The sequence below is a fragment of the Neoarius graeffei genome, chromosome 2 (genome assembly GCF_027579695.1).
Source record: "Neoarius graeffei isolate fNeoGra1 chromosome 2, fNeoGra1.pri, whole genome shotgun sequence".
In the NCBI taxonomy this organism is placed as follows: domain Eukaryota; kingdom Metazoa; phylum Chordata; class Actinopteri; order Siluriformes; family Ariidae; genus Neoarius; species Neoarius graeffei.
The window spans coordinates 61500489-61522877 of NC_083570.1; the positions used below are offsets into that span (position 1 = coordinate 61500489).

Below are 22389 nucleotides of genomic sequence, written 5' to 3' on the forward strand. Positions count from 1 at the left end.
GCGGATGATGTTGTCCTGTTGGCGTCTTCAAACCAGGACCTTCAGCATGCACTGGGGCAGTTTGCAGCCGAGTGTGAAGCGGCTGGGATGAGAATCAGCACCTCCAAGTCCGAGGCCATGGTTCTCGACCAGAAAAGGGTGGCTTGCCCTCTCCAGGTTGGTGGAGAAGGCCTGCCTCAAGTGGAGGAGTTTAAGTATCTCGGGATCTTGTTCACGAGTGAGGGAAGGATAGAGCGTGAGGTCGACAGGCGGATCGGTGCAGCCTCCGCAGTGATGCGGTCGCTTTACCGGTCCGTTGTGGTGAAGAAGGAACTGAGCCAAAAGGCGAAGCTCTCGATTTACCGGTCGATCTACGTTCCGACTCTCACCTATGGTCATGAGCTTTGGGTAATGACTGAAAGAACAAGATCGCGGATACAAGCGGCTGAAATGAGTTTCCTTCGCAGGGTGGCTGGGTGCTCCCTTAGAGATAGGGTGAGAAGCACAGTCACTCGGGAGGAGCTCAGAGTAGAGCCGCTGCTCCTCCACATCGAGAGGAATCAGCTGAGGTGGCTCGGGCATCTCTTTCAGATGCCTCCTGGATGCCTCCCTGGGGAGGTGTTCCAGGCATGTCCCCCCAAGAGGAGGCCCCGGGGAAGACCCAGGACACGCTGGAGGGACTATGTCTCTCGGCTGGCCTGGGAACACCTCAGTGTTCTTCCCGAGGCGCTGGCCGAGGTGTCTGGGGAAAGGGAAGTTTGGGCTTCCATGCTCAGACTGCTGCCTCCGCGACCCAGCCCCGGATAAGTGGATGAAGACGAGACGAGATGAGACAAGAGTCAAGGATGGAGATACTATCCACTCAGAAATTTATTTAAAAATAAAGGTTCTGCGTGTCTGCTTTAAGTAAAATAGGGTCACTTATACACATGTACTATACACACTATACTCTATTGAAGCCATCAATTTCACATTCATTTGAGCGAGTCCATGTTAACCTGACGTCTGGAGGTTTCCCTGTTTAATACAGTAGGTTGAAAATTAAGAACTGAGATAGAGTTTGATATGGGATGCCCGTTGTCGGAGTAGTTCATCATATTAAAAACCTTTTCTTGACTGGTACAGGTAGTAGACTGAGTTTAAAAACCCAGTAATGCTTGTTACAGACCTTCACATTGCTTTCAGTTAATCACCGTTCCTTTTTATAATTGTTCTGAATAGCATCAATGGTTATCTTTTTCTCTTCTTACATTTGATACACCTGATTCGTTCCTGTCCAGTTCATCCTAGTACACTAAATAAAGAGGACAAAGAAATGGGTGTTTTCATTTTCAGTCAAATCAGGAGCACTGATACTTTTGCTTGCTTTGATAAATATGCACATAGGTCACTCGAACACAGGGTGACCACTCGTGACCCAGTAACAAACCTGGTACATCCTAAACTCTTGGCCTGCTGCTATCAGGAACTTTGTGTGTTTACTCTGCTGGTTGGAGCTTTTATTTTGTTTCGGTGGACATAGTTGTGTAAGACGTTTTGTACAAGTTTGTCGTAATATTAATTTTAGCGCGCGTGTGTGTGTGTGTGTGTCTCTCAGGTGGCTATCCCTGTAGTTTCAGTTCGTCTGGTGAAGAAGCACAAAACAGCTGGCCTGGTCCCTAATGGTATCGCCATCACCACAGACACCAATCAGAAGGTAAACTCAAAGACACAGACATACGTTGAACATCCACATTTAACTGTATGTCTGTTTGTTCACAAACCACACTGTGCACTCAGTCTCAATGCAGCTACTAAAGAGCCAATGGAAATGTATGGAACAAGCAAGTATCAGATAACAGACACAAATGATTTAGTGTTTAGGGTTCAAAGATGCATCCCAGTAGATAAAAACTAGCTGAACTTGTGGATCATTCACTTTGGTTTAATGTCGAGCATGGATATCTCCGTTCTCATAATTATTCTGCTGTGATGTAACAGAAACAATATTTACACATTAGCTGTGTATAATAAACCACTTTTTAAAGCTGGACACCTCAAGATATGAAAATATTACATATTTGCCATATTCATACGTTTATTATAGCACCGGTTCTCAAAATCAGCGTCTAATATCTTTCACTCTCTTTCTCCACATGCAGTATGTTTTTGTTTCACTCCTGTCTCGGGACAGTGTGTATGATGTCCTCAGGAGAATCTGCACCCATCTGCAGGTAAAACAAACACACTCATGTGCAAGAGCAAACACACATTATCACAATATCACATACGCCTGGTCTCTAATGCATGTACGGTACCAGTCAAAAGTTTGGACACACCTTCTAATTCAATGATTCTTTATTTTTATTAATTAAAAGACACATCATGTCTTAAAGTAATGACGGATGTTGTTCCTCTTCACTTAGCTGAGCGGTTCTTGACATAATATGGATTACTACAGGTGTGGAATATGAAGAATCTAAAATACGAAACATATTTTGTCTTTTTAATCACTTTTTTCATTTACCACATAATTCCATCTATGTTCCAGATGTTATTTCATAGTTTTAATGTCTTCAGTAGTGTTCTACAATGTAGAAAATAGTCAAAATACAGAAAAACCTATGAATGAATCGAGGTGTCCAAACGTTTGACTGGTACTGTACATCATTATTGAATGCTTCTCTGTGGTATAGTGTTACTCATTGATACGGATGAGTTGTTCAAGTTCACACATGTTGCTATGATGTAAACTTTGATGGACTGATGGAACTTTGCTCTACAGGTCAATGGTAAGAAGAGTCTGAGTCTAAAGCAGTATCTAGAAGAGCCTGGCTCACTGTCTACTGTAAGAAACTTTAATCCTTTGAGTTAGGATTCATTTAGTGCACAGCATTGTGTTATGTGCATAAACTCACCCGCTTCAGTGTGTTTCTGTCATATATTTATAGAGCATCCTATTACACTTTACACAACACTGTTGACTCAGACGATGATAGGATGTGTGGGTCTGTGTGTTTTTCTCTGTGTGTGTAGATAGATAGGTACATACACTATAAATACATATAATCTCTGTGAAATTGGGATTATCACTTTCTTTGCTCTTCTGAAAGACATTTTTGTCCGAAAAGAAAACTCCACTATGAAGCACATTAAATATGTTTATATTAAAATATTTTATGATGCGATTTGCAGTTGCGGTGCTAATTTGTTGGCTGCATTTTCCTTTCCCATGTGACGGCAGCAGGTGTGTGCTGTACTAACGTCACAGGAGAACATTGCTAGTGCAGTTACAATGGCGTTTAATAGGATTTTTTAAAAATTACATGAAATCTAATAAAGATTGTATTTTAAAATAAAAATTAAAGCTAGCTCCTAAAAACAAATAAGTTTTTTTTCCCCTCATTCACCAGTTTCCACCGAAACTAAATGTCCTATTAATGAGAAATCCAATGTACATCTAGTGGAGACCTCAAACATTTGACTGCAACATCCAGGATACAGTGCAGCTACATGGTGCTGTTTTGCTGAGCGGTCTATGAGATGAGTATTAGCATGTAAATTGAAGCTTTGGAACTTTATCTGTTTGAGCAGAGTGTGCAGATGATGGATGATGTGAGAGAAATGAACAGACTAAAGGGTTGCTGCGTCACTGTTTAGATAAAGATGCTGAAGCACATGCTGAATCCCACCAGTGCCGCTATCAGCAGGTAGTGGACCGGTGCTGTGGGTAATGCATGAAACTATTAACCAAAGTAAAAATCAACCAACAAATCCAGGAAAGAGGTTTAAACTCATTATATTACAGGCGTTTATCAGACACTGTTATCCGGAGCAGTTGGGGGTTAGGTGCCTTGCTCAAGGGCACTTCAGCCATTCCTGCCGGTCCAGGGAATTGAACCGGCAGCCTTTCGGTCCCAAAGCTGCTTCTCTAACCATTATGCCACAGTCAAGTCAGACTTTCTTTACAAAACAAATCTTGGATGCCATTGAAGATCATGTGTTATTTTTAATGGTTAATATGCAAGTCTCTCAGGTGGATTTTTTTTTATTAATCCATATTTTAGATATCAAACGCATAGCTGAAAAGCAAAGTTGCAAAAACATCTCTTGGTCTCTGTGCTTTCTTTGTCTCTCAGGATGAGTTCCCAGTGGCCAGCACTTACCCTGCAGTGTTGAAATGGCGCAGGAAGCCTTCAGTTCCATCCGTCTCCTCCTCTCTACCCGATCTGTTGGGAAATTCCACCAGTAGTGCTGGAAAACCTCCGTTTGCTTGCGAAACTCAACTGCAGGGTACAACACACACAAACATAATAAGACTATCGTAATATTGAGCATGTGATATTCTTTACAAATCATAAAAAAAATTGATATGGATGTTTGCTTGTTTGCTAACAATGGTCAGTTATAGATTTCATTTAAAATTGGAACTAAACAACAAGGTTTGAGGTTTGAATTATTTAAAACAAAGAAGGCAAACGTTCAACGTTTAATATTTAATATTCAAGGTTCTGCACTTTTTCTAGGTCCCTATTTAAATGTAAGAAAATGTGTGGTATTGACCTGGTTATTTGCTTTGTACAAAAGGTCACATTGTCCTCATGTCTAATCTCTTCTATGGAAGCAGGTATTCAGACAACAAACTGATGGATTTGATCCAAAACGGATCATAAGGTTTTGCACAATCTCGTGGAGACCATGTCAGCTCGGGTGCACACTGTCATTAAAGCTAAAAAGGGGACATCATAAATACTAAGAAACTCTGAAATTCATGTTAATATTTCAAAGATTCTACTTTTCACTCAAGTTGTTGTCAATAATATAATTTGTCATGAAATTTGTTGGTGGCACGGTGGTGTAGTGGTTAGCGCTGTTGCCTCACAGCAAGAAGGTCCTGGGTTCGAGCCCCAGGGCCGGCGAGGGCCTTTCTGTGTGGCCTTTTTGCATGTTGTCCGCGTGGGTTTCCTCCGGGTGCTCCGGTTTCCCCCACAGTCCAAAGACATGCAGGTTAGGTTAACTGGTGACTCTAAATTGAGCGTAGGTGTGAATGTGAATGGTTGTCTGTGTCTATGTGTCAGCACTGTGATGACCTGGCGACTTGTCCAGGGTGTACCCCGCCTTTCACCCGTAGTCAGCTGGGATAGGCTCCAGCTTGCCTGCCACCCTGTAGAAGGATAAAGCGGCTAGAGATAATGAGATGAGATGAAATTTGTTGCTAAATTTATAATAGAATGCAAAATAGAAACATTTTCACTAGTACTCTCAGACTTTTCAACTTAACGGTATATACAGTGGTGCTTGAAAGTTTGTGAACCCTTTAGAATTTTCTATATTTCTGCATAAATGTGACCCCTCACCGATTCCAGGGACGCATGTCGGCCGAAACGAATCCGAGATAATCGCAAAAGAAGCTTTTTTTTTTCGAAATTTGTGATTTTCGTTTTTTTCCATCATGTGCAAGTTGAGATCTTGAAGAATGCAATCAGTATTTCAGATAATAGATTGTTTTGTTGGAAAAGCATACATTTTTTGTTGCAAATTGTCTCGTTTTTGTCAGGACTGTAGCCTGCTGGGGGGTGTGGGTAAATTACCATATGGGCCATTCACATGATGATTTAAGTCTTTTTTTTTCGCCAATCAGCTGTATGATACGAGCTGAGCTCATGGCTACTTTTTTTTTTTTAAACTTCTGTTTATTGATTTTTCATATTAACACACACACACACGTACATACACACACAACAGCAACACCAACAAACAAGCATTGTTGTCAACAATGAGCCGCTTTACATCAAAATCATTACAATACTATAGTCTCATATAGGTAGCAGAAGTTAAGAGGAATGCCTGGATTCAACATAGTCTATAAAGGGTTGCCAAGTCCTATAAAAATGATCAGTAGAACCTCTGAGAGTATATTTCAGTTTTTCCAGTTTAAGATGTTGCATAATATCATTGATCAATACTGTATGAGAGGGAGGGCGTGTCTGTTTCCAGTTCAAGAGAATTAATCTGCGTGCTAAGAGAACTATGAACCTGGCTGCCATGGACGCAGACCCTTTTAGAGGACTGTCCTCACTCAGTACCCCAAATAGAGCCAATGCCGGATCTGGTTCAAGTGTGTGACCAAAAACATCAGATAAGGTTTTAAAAATGGAGACCCAAAAATCTGATAACTCTGGACACAGCCAAAACATGTGACCCAGTGTAGCTGGAAATGCCCTGCAACGGTCACATAAGGGATCAATGTTAGGATACATTTTAGCAAGCTTAACTTTGGAGAGATGCAAGCGATGCAGCACCTTGAACTGTATGAGCCCGTGTCTGGTGCAAATGGATGCTGAGTGTACCCCCTCCTGTGCGCCCATCCACTGCTCCTCTGTCAAGTCAATGCCCAAATCTTCCTCCCAAGCAAATTTCAGAAAATCTAGAGATACATCTATCTGGCTAAACATGTGGTTGTACAAGTATGAAATCACCCCTCTAGATGAAGGATCAACTGAAAATAAAGAGTCCATCTGGGTGGGGGTGGGAGCATTAGGGAAAGAGTTTGTATTAGATCTTGTATAGTCACGAACTTGCAAAAAACGAAAGAAATGAGACTGAGGGAGTTTAAGCTTTCTACGCAGCGTCTCAAAAGATGGGAAAATAGCATCAATATAAAGGTCCTTCATTCTTCAGACCCCATTATGAGCCCATAGTTTAAAGGAATTATCTAACAAAGAGGGATGAAAGTGATGATTTGCACATAGAGGGGCTAGAAGAGATTTAGCATGCCAGCCAAAGTGTTGTCTTATTTTAGTCCAAATTTTCAATGATTCTGTCACTACAGGATTGGATTTGGCATATTCGACTGGTATTGGAAGGGAAGAGAATAACAACGCACTCAAGGAAGTAGGATGACATGAGGCCCGCTCAATCTGCAACCAGGCAGGTTGTTCTTCTGAGCCAGGGGTCTGATCCCAAAAAGAGAGAGCTCGTACGTTGCAGGCCCAGTAATAATACTGAAAATTTGGAAGGCTCATGCCCCCAGAACGTTTAGGTCTTTGCAAAAAATCTTTCCTAATTCTAGGGGTTTTCTTATTCCAAATAAAACTAGATATTTCACTGTCTAATTGTTTGAAAAAAGACTTATTAATGATGATGGGGATGGTTTGAAAAAGAAACAGGAATTTAGGAAGAATGTTCATCTTCAAGGCATTAACTCTCCCTGCTAGAGACATAGGAAGATGGGACCATCTACCAAAATCCTTAATAGTGCGATCAAATAAAGGTTTAAAGTTAAATTTGAACAGTGACTGGACAGACCTTGTTACAACTACTCCCAGATAATTGAAAGATCCATTAACCAACCTGAATGGAAACTGAGAATAAGACACAACCTGAGCAGCGTTGTTTATGGGGAACAGTATACTCTTAGATAAATTCAGCTTGTAACCAGAAATCTTGCCAAAAATTTTCAAAACAGACATAATATTGGGAATAGATGTGAGAGGGTCCTGAATATATAAGAGCAGATCATCTGCATACAATGACACTCTATGCTCTCTCCCTCCTCTGAATATTCCCTGGTAGCCATTGAGTGAACGTAAGGCAATGGCCAGAGGCTCAATGGAAAGTGCAAATAATAGGGGGGAAAGAGGACACCCTTGTCTTGTGCCACGCCGCAAGGGAAAATAATTTGACCTGAAAGCATTAGTCTGAACCGAAGCCGATGGGGAAACATAAAGAAGACTGACCCAAGAGATGAACTTTTTGCCGAATCCAAATCTGTCCAACGCAGAAAAAAGAAAATCCCATTCAATTCGGTCGAACGCTTTTTCAGCGTCTAGTGAAAGGAGTACCTCTGGGCAGGAGGAAGGGCTGGGAGTGTAAATAATATTGTAGAGTCTACGAAGGTTTGAAAATAAAAGTCTATTCCTAATAAAGCCCGTTTGGTCCTGTGAGATAATTGTGGGAAGGACCCCGTCTAAACGGGTGGCCAAAGTTTTTGCTAATATCTTTGTGTCTACATTCAAAAGGCTGAGGGGCCTGTATGAACCTGGGTCAAGAGGGTCCCTATCCTGTTTTAGCAAAAGGGAAATGCAGGCCTGGTAAAAAGTGGCAGGAAGTGTATTAGCGCTGAATGATTCATTAAAGACATCTAAAAGTACAGGAGAGAGGAGATCTGAAAAAGCTTTGTAAAATTCAGAGCTATATCCATCAGGACCTGGAGCTTTAGAGGTTTGCATGCTCTTAATAGCGTTATTTAGTTCCTCAAGAGACAGAGGTTCTTCAAGTTGTGCCTTATCCTCTTTGGAAATAGTCGGGATGTTCAACTTACTGAAAAAATCATCAATTAAAGAGGGATCACCTTCAGACTCTGAAGAATATAAGTGTGTATAGAATTGTTCAAATTCTCCATTAATATCCTGCTGATCAAGAATTGTTTGCCCCGATTGCGCACGAATTTCAGTTATCATTCTAGAGGCAGCTGATTTTCTGATTTGTAAGGCCAGAAGTTTCCCAGCTTTCTCTCCATGCTCGTAAGATCTATGGCGTGTTTGCAACAGAAGCTGTGCAGTTTCATTTGTGGATAACAGGTCAAATTCTGTTTGCAAAGCTAGTCTGTGTTTGTAAAGATCAGGACTGGGCGATACAGAATATGACTGATCTAAGATCTCATGGGTAAGACTGGAGATACGTTCAGCATGCAGTCTATTGGTACCCGCACTGTAGGAAATTATCAGGCCACGAAGGTAGGCTTTCAAAGTTTCCCACAGTGTGCTCTTGGACACTTCTCCTGTGTCATTGATAATCCAAAATACTTCAATGTTGGATTTTAAAAATTCTGTGAATGATTTATCTGCTAGTAACAAATTATTAAAGCGCCAAGTCCTGGGCATATGTTTGTTGGAAAAAGCCAGCTGCATTTGGTGCGGGGCGTGATCTGAAATAACAATAGCCTCGTAGTCACACCGCCTAATCGCAGGGACAAGTTTACAATCAATAAGAAAATAATCAATTCGACTATATGAATGATGAACTGGGGAGAAAAAGGAATAACTACGAGATGTCGGATACTTGAACCTCCAGGGGTCAGTAATTTTAAAGGTGTCCATAAAGGATCTAATTAGTTTGGCAGATTTTGTCAATGTTTGGGTTTTATTGGATGACCTGTCCAACTTGGGATCCAAGACGCAATTGAAGTCCCCACCTATAATCAGGCGGTGGGTGTTCAGGTCGGGGAGAGATGCAAAAAATGTAGAAAAGAAATGCTCATCATCAAAATTAGGACCGTACACACTGACTAATGTAAGGGGGGTATTATATAGGGACCCAGTCACCACTACAAATCTACCATGTGGATCAGAGGTAACAGAGGAGGAAATGAAAGGAATGTTCTTATTAATTAGAATCGCAGCCCCTCTAGACTTAAAGTGGAATGTTGAATGAAAAAGCTGACCAACCCACCCTTTTCGTAGCCTAAAATGGTCTTGGTTCCTCAAGTGGGTCTCCTGTAAGAATGCTATGTCAGTCTTAAGTTTTTTTAAATGGCCCAAGACTCTACCCCGCTTCATAGCTCTATTAAGACCTTTCGTATTCCAACTGACAAATTGCACCAGGCATTCCTCTTTAGCATCAAAAGAAGTCATAGCTACCATGTGTTTTCCCTATTATTGTACTTAATTCAGACATGAGTTTTTTACAAAGCGGCATTTTTGTAAGATGAGAGACATGCAAACAGCAACAAGAACAGCAAACAAACACCCCACCCCCCCACCCACTCCTGCCTTTCCCCAACTGAAAGGCCTTAGGACCAAACAACTTAAATAGGCCTACCTTAGGACGAAACATGGTACAGTCGCTGCACCACCTAAGCTAGTTCAGAGCTTGCTTAAACTCCTATTTAACTCGACTCCCTTTTTTTTATAAACATAGATAATTATAATTCAATCTAACCCATTGCATTTACATTCCATGGCCTATTCAATGGTGGAGTAAAATAAAGAAAGCTGGACTAAATTAAAAATGGCACTGTGCTACTCTCAAGTGAGCCTATCAGGTGCAGACAGTGCATGAAAAAGCCCAGTCCAAATATGACAGAAGATAAAATAAAAAAATAAAATAAAATAAAAAATCCATTAAATATGAATTCCAATAAAAGTGCTCCCCAAAATGGGCTAGGCCTATGTTGTGGCATATTAAGCATACAAACCAAAGTGCAAGTGGCCTTTTGGGATTCAAGGCTGCTCTGCTACAATAGGCTAGCCATAGTGCTACATGCGCTTAAATTCTCAGCTTATTTAAACATTACACTATATCTTATAGAAGTATACATGTAGGCTAGGCTATATAGAAATCATAGGCCAGGGCATTAGTCCAGTCCAGTCCAGCCCAGTAAACTGAGTGCATGCATTGAGTCCACCACATGCGTTTTGTAAAAATCAACATAGAGAAAAAAAAAAAAAGTGACAGCAAAGTGAAACTTGGCAAAAACGTGGCACTGGCAGGCACGCTCTAGTATTGTCTTTTTCAAATGAAAATAGCTGAGGGCTTTGGACCTGCAAATGCAAGCCCTAATAGGTGGCTAGCTCATAACGAGAAAGAGAGGGGGGAAAAAAACTACCACCTATGGCGCATCAAACTATAACAATTTCGTTACTCACATGACCCTTCTACAGCTAGGTTCGGGGCGATCTTTGTCTGAAAAAACTTTTCAGCTGCTTCTGGAGTGTTGAACTTGTGCCGGACACCGTCGATGTTCACGGAGAGGACAGCAGGGAAGAATAAACTGTAGTCCATCTTCGCCTCACGCAGCTTTGCCTTCACCGGGTTGAAGGCGGCTCTGAGCTTGCTAACCTCGGCAGGGAGATCGGGAAAGATGTGAACAGGGGACTGTTGATAAAGTAGCCGACCCTTTCCTCTGGAAATGCCCAGGATCCGCTCCTTTTCGGCGAAGTAGTGTAATCGTGCTATGATGGGGCGCGGGCGCTCACCCTTCTTCGGCTTCAGAGCCAGGGATCGGTGGGCACGATCGATGACGGGGGGAGATGTGAAGTTCTCAGGGCCCAACACCTCCGACAAGAATTCTTGTAAGAAACGGGTTAAGTTAGCTCCTTCAACTCCCTCAGGGACACCAACTATCCTTAAATTTTGTCGCCGACTTCTGGACTCAAGATCAATACATTTCTCCTGTAAGCGTTTCAGCTCGCCTGAAAGAGAGCCATGCTCACTCTCAAGTCTTGCAATCTGTTCCAGTGCGTCGTTTAGACGGTGTCCCATACTAGCCTGCTCCGTAGTTACTTCTTTATGGTAATTCTGGAGTTTTACAATTTCCTCCTGTACATCTTCACGTAACTTTTGAGTGTTGGAGATTGTCTCCGTCCGAAGCGCCTCTATGTCTTTGCACAAATCCTGACGAAGGGTGACAATTTCAGCTTTAAAGTCTTTCAGGGAGGCTTGACGAGATAGCTGAAGTTCGTCTCTCAGTGTTTGTAGCGTGAGCGGCGCCTCCTCCATCTTGTTAACGTTATCCTTCGCCATGAGGTTACTCACTTTGATAAACTTTGTTTCTTCCGGTTCAATTAAACGAAGTTTGGTGATGCCATACAGTCTCAAACTTTACTAAGCAGAATTTCGCAATGGGTAGTTAAGTACCTTGCAAATAAGTTAAAATATTAATGACAAATGCTCAGGAGCCGCGGAACTCCAGTCTACTCCATACCACCTGCAACCGGAAGTCCGAGCTCATGGCTACTTAAGCTGCATACAGGCATGTAATTTCACTATGGAATGAGCAAGCTAAACAGAGCGCAGAGGAGCTGAAACACCGCGAAGCAAACAGACACACGGTATTTACATCGGAGATAACCATTTCTAGCAAAAAAAACCGCAATCTCGTTTTCCAGATTGAATGGAATACTTGAATGATCGGATGATACACGGACCGTTCTAGGATTACATTCCATCGGAGGCATTGATGTGTGCAAGGCGATGTTTCTCTTTCTGATGGGGTAAGTTTATTAATCTAAGGCTGTGTGGTTATTTTTGCATGTAACGGAGAGTGTTGTGGTTTGGTTAAGCCTAGGTCACAACCGGACATGCGATTTTTTTGGCCGTGCAATTTTTGCCGTTTCCCAAATCGCTGCGGTTTTTTTTGTTCATGGAGAAAGACGCGCTTTGGCCGTAAGTTTGTCTTGCAACCTGAAAAAAACGTAAGCGCCCGTAGAGTTTGTTTGACATGACAAAGAACCTCTGCGGCCGGTCCACAGCTCGAAAATCAGCACGTCACACGCGCGCTCTCGTGCGTTTCACGCGCGCCCTCCGTGCGTTTCTTGCGTTTTTTGCATGTAGACCAGCCGTAGGAGCACGTACTGTGACCGAGGCTTTACATGAAACTAGCGTTGTGTTAGTTGTGTCATCATTGTGCTATCTTTCTTACGGTGTGAGTAATTTTTTAACCACAAAACGTTAAAGTATACTTTAGGACTTATTTTTGCACTTCATAATTGTTTTGGGCAGACTTTGCATGGAAGGAAAATTGACATGGTGATCTTTGTTTACATGAAAGTAGTATCATGCTAGCTCGTAGGGGGTAGGGCTTTCCTTAATGTCATGCAGATGAGCACCATTATGTGCCCGCCCTACACCCAGAGTAGCTGAGATGGAAAACTTTGAAGGTGATTTTCTCCCTTTTCTGTTTTAAGAGGTAAGCACTTTTAAAAGGCCACACATTCTTCAAATATTGTCAGATCTCCACATGGAAGGCATCATAGGAAAGCTTAGAAACTGTACTTTCTGAATCTGTCAATAACTCAAAATGCCCCCGGGCCGACATGTGTCCCTGGATTCCGTTATCTGACACAAATATGACCTAAAACATCATCAGATTTTCACACAAGTCCTAAAAGTAGATAAAGAGAACCCAGTTACACAAATGAGACAAAAATATTATACTTGGTCATTTATTTATTGAGGAAAATGATCCAATATTACATATCTGTGAGTGGCAAAAGTATGTGAACCTCTAGGATTAGCAGTTAATTTGAAGGTGAAATTAGAGTCAGGTGTTTTCAATCAATGGGATGACAATCAGGTGTGAGTGGGCACCATGTTTTATTTAAAGAACAGGGATCTATCAAAGTCTGATCTTCACAACACATGTTTGTGGAAGTGTATCATGGCACGAACAAAGGAGATTTCTGAGGACCTCAGAAAAAGCGTTGTTGATGCTCATCAGGCTGGAAAAGGTTACAAAACCATCTCGAAAGAGTTTGGACTCCACCAATCCACAGTCAGACAGATTGTGTACAAATGGAGGAAATTCAAGACCATTGTTACCCTCCCCAGGAGTGGTCAACCAACAAAGATCACTCCAAGAGCAAGGCGTGTAATAGTCGGCGAGGTCACAAAGGACCCCAGGGTAACTTCTAAGCAACTGAAGGCCTCTCTCACATTGGCTAATGTTAATGTTCATGAGTCCACCATCAGGAGAACACTGAACAACAATGGTGTGCATGGCAGGGTTGCAAGGAGAAAGCCACTGCTCTGCAAAAAGAGCGTTGCTGCTCATCTGCAGTTTGCTAAAGATCATGTGGACAAGCCAGAAGGCTATTGGAAAAATGTTTTGTGGACAGATGAGACCAAAATGGAACATTTTGGTTTAAATGAGAAGTGTTATGTTTGGAGAAAGGAAAACACTGCATTCCAGCATAAGAACCTTATCCCATCTGTGAAACATGGTGGTGGTAGTATCATGGTTTGGGCTTGTTCTGCTGCATCTGGGCCAGGACGGCTTGCCATCATTGATGGAATAATGAATTCTGAATTATACCAGCGAATTCTAAAGGAAAATGTCAGGACATCTGTCCATGAACTGAATCTCAAGAGAAGGTGGGTCATGCAGCAAGACAACGACCCTAAGCACACAAGTCGTTCTACCAAAGAATGGTTAAAGAAGAATAAAGTGAATGTTTTGGAATGGCCAAGTCAAAGTCCTGACCTTAATCCAATCAAAATGTTGTGGAAAGACCTGAAGTGAGCAGTTCATGTGAGGAAACCCACCAACATCCCAGAGTTGAAGCTGTTCTGTACGGAGGAATGGGCTAAAATTCCTCCAAGCCGGTGTACAGGACTGATCAACAGTTACCGCAAACGTTTAGTTGCAGTTATTGCTGCACAAGGGGGTCACACCAGATACTGAAAGCAAAGGTTCACATACTTTTGCCACTCACAGGTATGTAATATTGGATCATTTTCCTCAATAAATAAATGACCAAGTATAATATTTTTGTCTCATTTGTGTAACTGGGTTCTCTTTATCTACTTTTAGGACTTGTGTGAAAATCTGATGATGTTTTAGGTCATATTTATGCAGAAATATAGAAAATTCTAAAGGGTTCACAAACTTTCAAGCACCACTGTACAGTACCAGTCAAAAGTTTGTACACCCCTACTCATTCATCGTTTTTTTCTGTATTGTGACTATTTTTTTTTACATTGTAGAACAATAATGAAGACATCAAAACGATGAAATAACATCTGGAACATGTATGGAATTATGTGGTAAACAAAAAAGTGTTAAACAAAATATGTTTCATGTTTTTGATTCTTCAGCGTAGCCCCCATTTACCTTGATGACGCTTTGTACACTATTGGCATTATCTTAACCAGCGTCATGAGGTAGTCACCTGGAACGCTTTCCAGTTAACAGCTGTGCCTCATCAAAAGTTAATTCGTGTAATTTCTTGCCTTCTTAATGCAAACAGTAAATAGTAAATAGTAATACATTAAATAGCCCTATTCCACAACTGTAGTAATCCATATTATGTGAAGAAGCGCTCAGCTAAGTAAAGAGAAACAACATCCATCATTACTTTAAGACATGAAGTGTCTTTTAATGAATAAAATTCAAGAAAAACCACTGAATTAGAAGGTGTGTCCAAACTTTTAACTGGTAGTGTATATGTATTTATTTTCACCTTGATTTGCTTTATATTATTCATCTCATATCTTTGTCTAATGTAATACTATCCCCATGAATGTGCTGGTTCACATTCAGCCAAAAGACAACTGAAATACTGTTTAGTCGTTATGTATCCAGACTGTTACTATGATGATCCATTTTTAGGCCTCAGTCCACCAAGAGCTGAACATGGTTTCACAATAATTTGTGTTTTAGTCAAGTCAACTTTATTTCTAGAGCACATTTAGCAAACAATAGACGTTGCCCCAAAATGCTATACAGGGAACAATTAAAAAAAGAAAAGGGGAAAAAAACCCACACACATACACAATATAGTAAAGTAAAAATAGAGTATAATAAATATGAAATAGACAGATACAAATGAGATTTTAAAAAAAAACCTCAATAAATATACAGAATTCATATACTCTCTCTTAGCACACAACTCACATACTCTGTTATCTTGTTAAATGCCAGGTCAAATACTTCCTTCAAGGAAAGTAAGTAAAGAGTTATATTAAAGGCTGTTTTCATGATATGTGGCATGTCAAGACTGGAATTTGAATGATACTCACATACAGGTCCAGAGATAAGTAAGAGGAAAGTATATTGTCAAACGCTATACAGGAAAACCAAAGTGAGGTTGTTTTTACACTGATGATTTTTTTTTTTTACCTTCGTTCATGATTGGTTTTCATACAGCTATCAGAAACTTGGAAAAAGTAATAATTATACTTATCTCCTCGATATTGAGGTAACCATTGTAACTAATATTATGCTATATATTACAATTTATATCCCTCATCAAAAAATTCCCATGCAGGGATTGGCCAAGGTTGGCTCACATGACATAAAATAGTTCCACCGTTGATTAAACAATGTATCTCGTGACATCAAAAATTTTTAAAAAATGGATATGGCGTGAGTCAGTCATGGTGTATCCTGGATATACCATGAACTGACGTCACAATTTTAAGCTATATGGCTGACTCAATTTATTTATTTTTTTTAACAGTAAAGATAGACAAAAATAGAAGTCATTAATACAATTGAAACAAAAACATTAACATTTCAGCCAGGAGGATTTTCAATTGAGCGCGTTAAAATAACCACACAAATCAATAGTTTTAACAGCTTTCTGATTTTGTGAGTCAGTAATTGTTTTTATGTACTGCTTGGCCTCTTTTTCAGATACCAAAAATAACGGTTTAATAGCTGACTCGAGTCACAGCTGTGGCTCCGCAAGCATTTCTGTGTGTGCAGAGCTACGTATCATGATCATGCCTGGGAAGTCAGGCCTGGTTAAAAAAATAAATAAATAAATAAATAAATAGGTAAAAAAAAAATGATAGCATGGTACATTGCACATGCGCAGGTCAAAGGCCGCTCTGACGTAAATAACAAATACAGCTGCCTCCAGTGAGTTGATGCTGAAATTCAATCTCATCTCATCTCATTATCTCTAGCCGCTTTATCCTGTTCTACAGGGTCGCAGGCAAGCTGGAGCCTATCCCAGCTGACTACGGGCGAAAGGCGGGGTACACCCTGGACAAGTCGCCAGGTCATCACAGGGCTGACACCTGAGATTCAATCTCATCGACAAAAGTTAAAAAAGTTAACATTTTTAGTTTGGAATTTTTTGATGAGGGATATAAATCAAATATGCCATGCACTGCTGCGCCCCTCACAAAATAGTTCTTTGCCAGTCACCTCAGAGAATCCATAATTTCAACCAGAACCTCTCAGTGCATGGTGTATAAGTTACTGTGGAGGTTTTTAAACAAACAATACAGAGACCTTCAAGGGTTTAACTAAAAATGCTGGAATAGAGAAATGAATGCTGCACTTGAAAAGAAAAGGGAATCATACAGTTGAGGCTAATAGTTTACATACACCTCGGCTAAAAATATTCAAACTCCTTACATTTCATTCTGCCATGCATTTCTTTTGGCTGGTTAATTAGGGCATCTACTTTGTTCTCTTCAGAGGGCATTGTAAAGCAATTAATTGAAGACCGATTTATTTCAGCTACAGTTCACTATATCAGAGTTCCAGTGGGTAAAAAGCTGGGTGTCTCTTTAAACAGTCTGGAAGATTCTACTTAACATTGACGGATGAAAGAATTTTGGTCCAAACAGTTCAACTGAACCCCAAGACAGCAAAGGAACTGGTGAAGAAATTGAAGGCATCAGGTGCCAAATATACATCCACCATTACAAGAGTCCTGCATCGCTTTTGTCTGAAATGCTGTTGTGCACAGAAGAAGCCCCTCATCAAAGACCAGCATAAAAAAAGTCAGACTGAAGTCTGCAGGTGATCACCAGTCTTTTAGTCAGATGGAAAAAAATGAGTCCTTATTGATTGTTATATGGAGGAAAAAGGTCAGGGCTTTTAAACTGAAGAACACCATCCCAGCAGTGAAGCACGGTGGTGGCGGCATCATGTTGTGAGGATGTTTTGCTGGAAAAAGTATCTGGTGCACTTCAGAAAATAGACAGCATCATGAGAAAGGAGGGTGATCTAGAAATACTGAAGCAACGGCACAAGACATCAGCCAGAAAGTTCAAACTTGGCCACAACTTTCTGCAGGATCGTGATTCTCAGCATACCTCCAAAGCATGTCTGAGCAAGAAGGTACACAAACCTGACTGAGTTATACCAGTCCTGTCAGGAGGAATGAGCAAAAATTCTGGCAAAGTATCATGAGAAAACACGTGGACGGCCATACCAAGTATATGATGACGCAGTGCCACTAAATAGCAACAAAAGGGGAAACCAGGGACAGTTATAACACCTTGAATTCCTCCAATCAGAAACAAGCTGGAGAGGTACCACTAATTCTGCACATGCTCAGTTAGACTGTCTTCCTGGTTACAAAAAAGGAGCCACATTTGAAACAGTCAGAGAAAGTTACCAGCAAAAGTGTTTTTTGTTTTGTTTTGGGGGTTTTAGGTAAAAATTTAACTTTTCTATCATATGTATTTTTTTGTATACTGTCCTGAGATCAAGTGCGTAAGAATCCAAACAAGTGTTGTGAGAATCACTGTTTTGTAAGCTAAAAACTGAAATGCCTAACATGTGTCAAGCTAGCAGTCAGGCAAGGTCACAGGAGGTGAGAGCATGGCTGGGAGCACTGGGACGGTCGTAACGCCTTGTTACAACCATCCCTGAAGTACTTTCATTTATATTATAAAAACCTAAAGGCCAACGTCAATTATATTACATGCTAAGTTAATTATAATTAGTTGCATTCAGTGGAAACGTGTGTTTGCCTACAGAATGCTAAATATCAGAAAGAGGAAGACAGACAGGGGAGTACCTCTTCCTTTGCTGGAGAGAGCTTCAGATGACATGAAACAGGGCAAATCAGTCACAGGCGTGGCCAAATCATATGGCATTTGCCATGTGACCCTGTACCGCTTTTACAAGAAGAGACAGAGGCTGGAGGTCCAGGGATCCAGATCACTTCCCAGAGTAGGGTGCTGGATTCCCAAGAGGGTTTTTCCACAGAGCAGGAAATCCTTCTGATGAACTACTTGACACCAGCAGCTGATTTATACAGTGGGTTGAGCCCAAAGGAGGTAGGCTACATATTAAGGTAGAGCAGGGTATATGTAGATTTGTAAATCTACATAAAAGCTTATATGTAGATTTATCTTGCACTCAACTAATTCACAACAATATTCATTTTAGGTACGTAAATTTGCTTATAATTTAGCAGAGGCCTACAACTGCACCTTTCCTGAAACCTGGGCAGAGAAAGGGATGGCTAGAGCTGACTGGCTTACAGCTTTTTTGAAAATGCACCCTACCCTTTCTGTACGAAGCTCTCAGGCCTACTAGTCTGGCTGTTAAGCAACAAAAAAACATGGAACTGTTCGTTTTGTGATAGAAGCATGAAATTTGGCACACTAGCTCAAGTTGATATATATATATAATTCTAGATATGGGGGCATTTCAAATTCAGCTCCTAAACCCTGGAATACACATGTGCAAAATCGACCTAACATGAAAACGAGCCTAAACGAACTTTCTTTTGTTTCAAGGTATTTTTTCAATACTTTGATATCACATGATCACATAAGGGCGGCACGGTGGTGTAGTGGTTAGCACTGTCGCCTCACAGCAAGAAGGTTCTGGGTTCGAGCCCAGCGGCTGACGGGGCCTTTCTGTGCGGAGTTTGCGTGTTCTCCCCGTGTCCGCGTGGGTTTCCTCCGGGTGCTCCGGTTTCCCCCACAGTCCAAAGACATGCAGGTTAGGTTAACTGGTGGCTCTAAATTGACCGTAGGTGTGAATGTGAGTGTGAATGGTTGTTTGTCTCGATGTGTCAGCCCTGCGATGATCTGGCGACTTGTCCAGGGTGTACCCCGCCTCTCACCCATAGTCAGCTGGGATAGGCTCCAGCTCGCCCGTGACCCTGAACAGGATAAGCGGTTATGGATAATGGATGGATGGATGACCATATGAATCTATATTAACAGCTAAAACTTTGAACTGCAAAAATGCTCTTCTGGCAGCCTTTTTATTTACTTAATACTGTATCCCTATGTCGTGTGCCTAATCACATGATATCTTTGAGAACAAGAAATTCTCTATTTGTGAGGTAGACATTCAATCAGTGTGTCATTTATTGTAAGCAATCTTACAAAAATACCTTGAAAACAAAAGAAAATTTGTTTAGCCTCATTTTCATGTTGGGTCAATTTTGCACATGCGCATTCCAGGGTTTAGAAGCCAAATTTGAAATGACCTAATATCTAGAATTATTTTATATATCACCTTGAGTTAGTGTGCCAAATTTTATGCTTCTGTCACAAAGTGAACAATTTCTCACCTTAACAGCCTGACTATACCAGCCTCTCGTGAGCTACAAGCTTCAATAAAACAAGTTTTTTGACAACCTGTCCTGTCCTGACCAAACACAAATTTGCCGCAGGAGACATCTGGAATATGGACAAGACAGGAATCACCACTGTCCAAAATCCTGGAAAAATTGTGGCCAGAAAGGGAGTCAAACAAATCGGCACAGTGATGTCTGCAGAACGGGGTGCTCTCATGACACTCGTGTGTGCTGTAAATGCTTTGGGGAATTTTATCCCACTGTTCTTCATATTCCCCCGCAAAAAGTTCCAACCTTACTTTATCAGCAGTGGCCCTTCTGGCTGTATTGGTACAGCGAATGGGTCTGGGTGGATGCAAAAGACTTTTTGGTCTTCCTCAAGCACTTCCAGACTCACACCAAGTCTTCACTGGAGTCAAACATGCTGCTAATTCTGGACAATCATTCCTCCCACCTTTCTCTGGAGGGATTGATTTTTGCAGGAGCCATGGGATCATCTTCCTCTCATTCCCCCCACACTGTTCCCATAACCTGCAGTCATTAGATCAGTGTTTATGGGCCACTGAAGAGACACATCAACAACTGCTCTGACAGCTGGATGAAAGCTCATCCAGGAGTCACAGTGGCCATTTATGATCTGCCGAGCATTGTGAAGAGTGTCCTTCCTCTGGCTAATGTTCAGGCAGGGTTCACATGCACTGGAATTTGGCCTTTTAACGGAGGGATTTTCAGTGACGGTGACTTTGCACCATCCCAAGTCACAGACTGCCCACTGCCAGGAGTGACACCAGGGGTTCCATCTTCCAGTGCAGCCGTGGTGAATGCAGCTCCAGCACCCATCGTGGAAACAGTGGCATCCTCTTTGCCAACTGCAGCGTCTTCCCCTGTCACAGCATGTGTGGTGCTTGAGCTTCAGCCAGAGACCTTTTCACCCACGTCCATCCGTTCACATCCAAAAACTGGACCAAGAAAGCAGACCACAAAGGGAAGGAAAAGAAGAGAAACTGCTGTCCTGACAGATACTCCCATGAAACAACAACTGGAGGCTGGAAAAAAAGCAAGTCTAAAGCAAAAAGAAAAACGAATTTCGGTGACCAAAAAAGCCAAATGCAAACAAATAAGAAGCAGAAAATTCAGGACTCCTCTGATGAAGAGGAGTTCTGCGTTGTCTACCTTGCGAGCTACTCTAGGTCAAGGGAGGTCTGGCTTCAGTGCTGGTCCTGGAAAAACTGGGCACACAAGGACTGCACAGATGGAAGTGACCATTACACTTGCCACAATTGTGACTCAGAATGATTCTGAACTTGGCATCAATTCCCTCTCAATATTGTGAATTTTGTGCGGTTGTGTTGCTTTTGTGTTGCTCATGTTGTCCTCAAACGCATCAATTTTGATTTCATTTTTAAACTTTTTTGAGGATATAGTCTACCCATTAAATAATTTTATCGCATTACAATTTGACTGCTTCCCCTCTTTTTTGTCATTTAGTGTGAAAAAAGGTTATTATTTTTAAAAATAGTCACAGTAATGTGGATGACAAATCATCTTTTTCATTTTGATATTTTAGACGTTACAACCGTCCTTGTACACTGGGACAGTTGAAACAATGGCGTGACTGTAATTAAATCAGTTTTGCAACCTGTACTTAAATCCATTATTTCAGTAGCTGACATTAAACTTTATAATATAGCAAATTGGCTATTCAAGTGTAAATGGTTTTTGATTTATTGAAAAAAATCACAAAAAGTGTTCCAACTGTCTCTGGTCTCCAATCAGATACAGTCAATAAAAGCGGAAATAAATCTGCCTCTTAGCTATTATTTTTGAAATGACCTCTTATGGACTTAAAGCAGATACCCTAATAGAAGAAGCCTTTATTCGTCACATGCACACTTCAAGCACAGTGAAATTCATCCTCTGCATTTAACCCATCTGAAGCAGTGAACACACGCAGAGCAGTGGGCAGCCACACCAGAGCGCCCGGGGAGCAGTCAGGGGTCAGGTACCTCGCTCAAGGGCACCTCAGCCCAAGGCCTCCCCACGTCAACCTAACTGCATGTCTTTGGATAATTGACCTAACACAGAAAATGTGTGGTAACAAGAAATGTGTGGCATTGTGAAGAATTAAGTTTGAATGTATTTAGTATATGTGAAGGTGTACGTAAAGCTCAACTGTAATATCTGAATAAGAAAAAAAATAATTGTCGAAATTTCTGATCTACAGTACTGTGCAAAATTCTTAGGCACCCTATTTTTTTTCCTTCATACAAACTTGTTGATAGATTTCTAGTTTATGACTTCTACATTATCGAGTCAGAACAAAAACATTTTTAGAGTCCAACGTTCGTTTTCCAGCACAAAATTAAATGTTACAGAAAAAAGTTTGTATCTGAGCAGCATATTACATAAGCGAGCACTTTTCACATTAAAAAAGAAAGCATAATGAAGGCTGCTGGGTTTTGGTGCAAAATTAAGAAGCAAGTGTGACAAAGTGTCCAGAAGAACTGTGGCTGGTTCTGTAAGATGCTCAGTAAAACCTACAGCTCATTTCCGCATCAAACTGCACTCACTGTACCTGAGACTACTATTTTTTTTTTAAAGCAAAGGGTCATCTCACACCAGATATTGACTTTGTTTCATTTAT

General features: G+C 41.1%; 1 protein-coding gene across 3 annotated transcripts in view; it reads left to right on the forward strand.

Annotated features, from left to right (window-relative positions):
* LOC132881755 (GRAM domain-containing protein 2A) overlaps nt 1-22389 on the forward strand; it is an 81090-nt gene that overhangs the window by 50392 nt on the left and 8309 nt on the right. For 2 of the 3 annotated variants that reach the window (XM_060914597.1, XM_060914598.1), the window contains exons 6-9: nt 1577-1675; nt 2121-2192; nt 2744-2806; nt 4098-4251. In XM_060914597.1, coding sequence (XP_060770580.1) covers nt 1577-1675; nt 2121-2192; nt 2744-2806; nt 4098-4251 — 388 coding nt within the window. The remainder of the gene's footprint in view (nt 1-1576; nt 1676-2120; nt 2193-2743; nt 2807-4097; nt 4252-22389) is intronic. The other variant, XM_060914599.1, reaches the window with a different exon arrangement.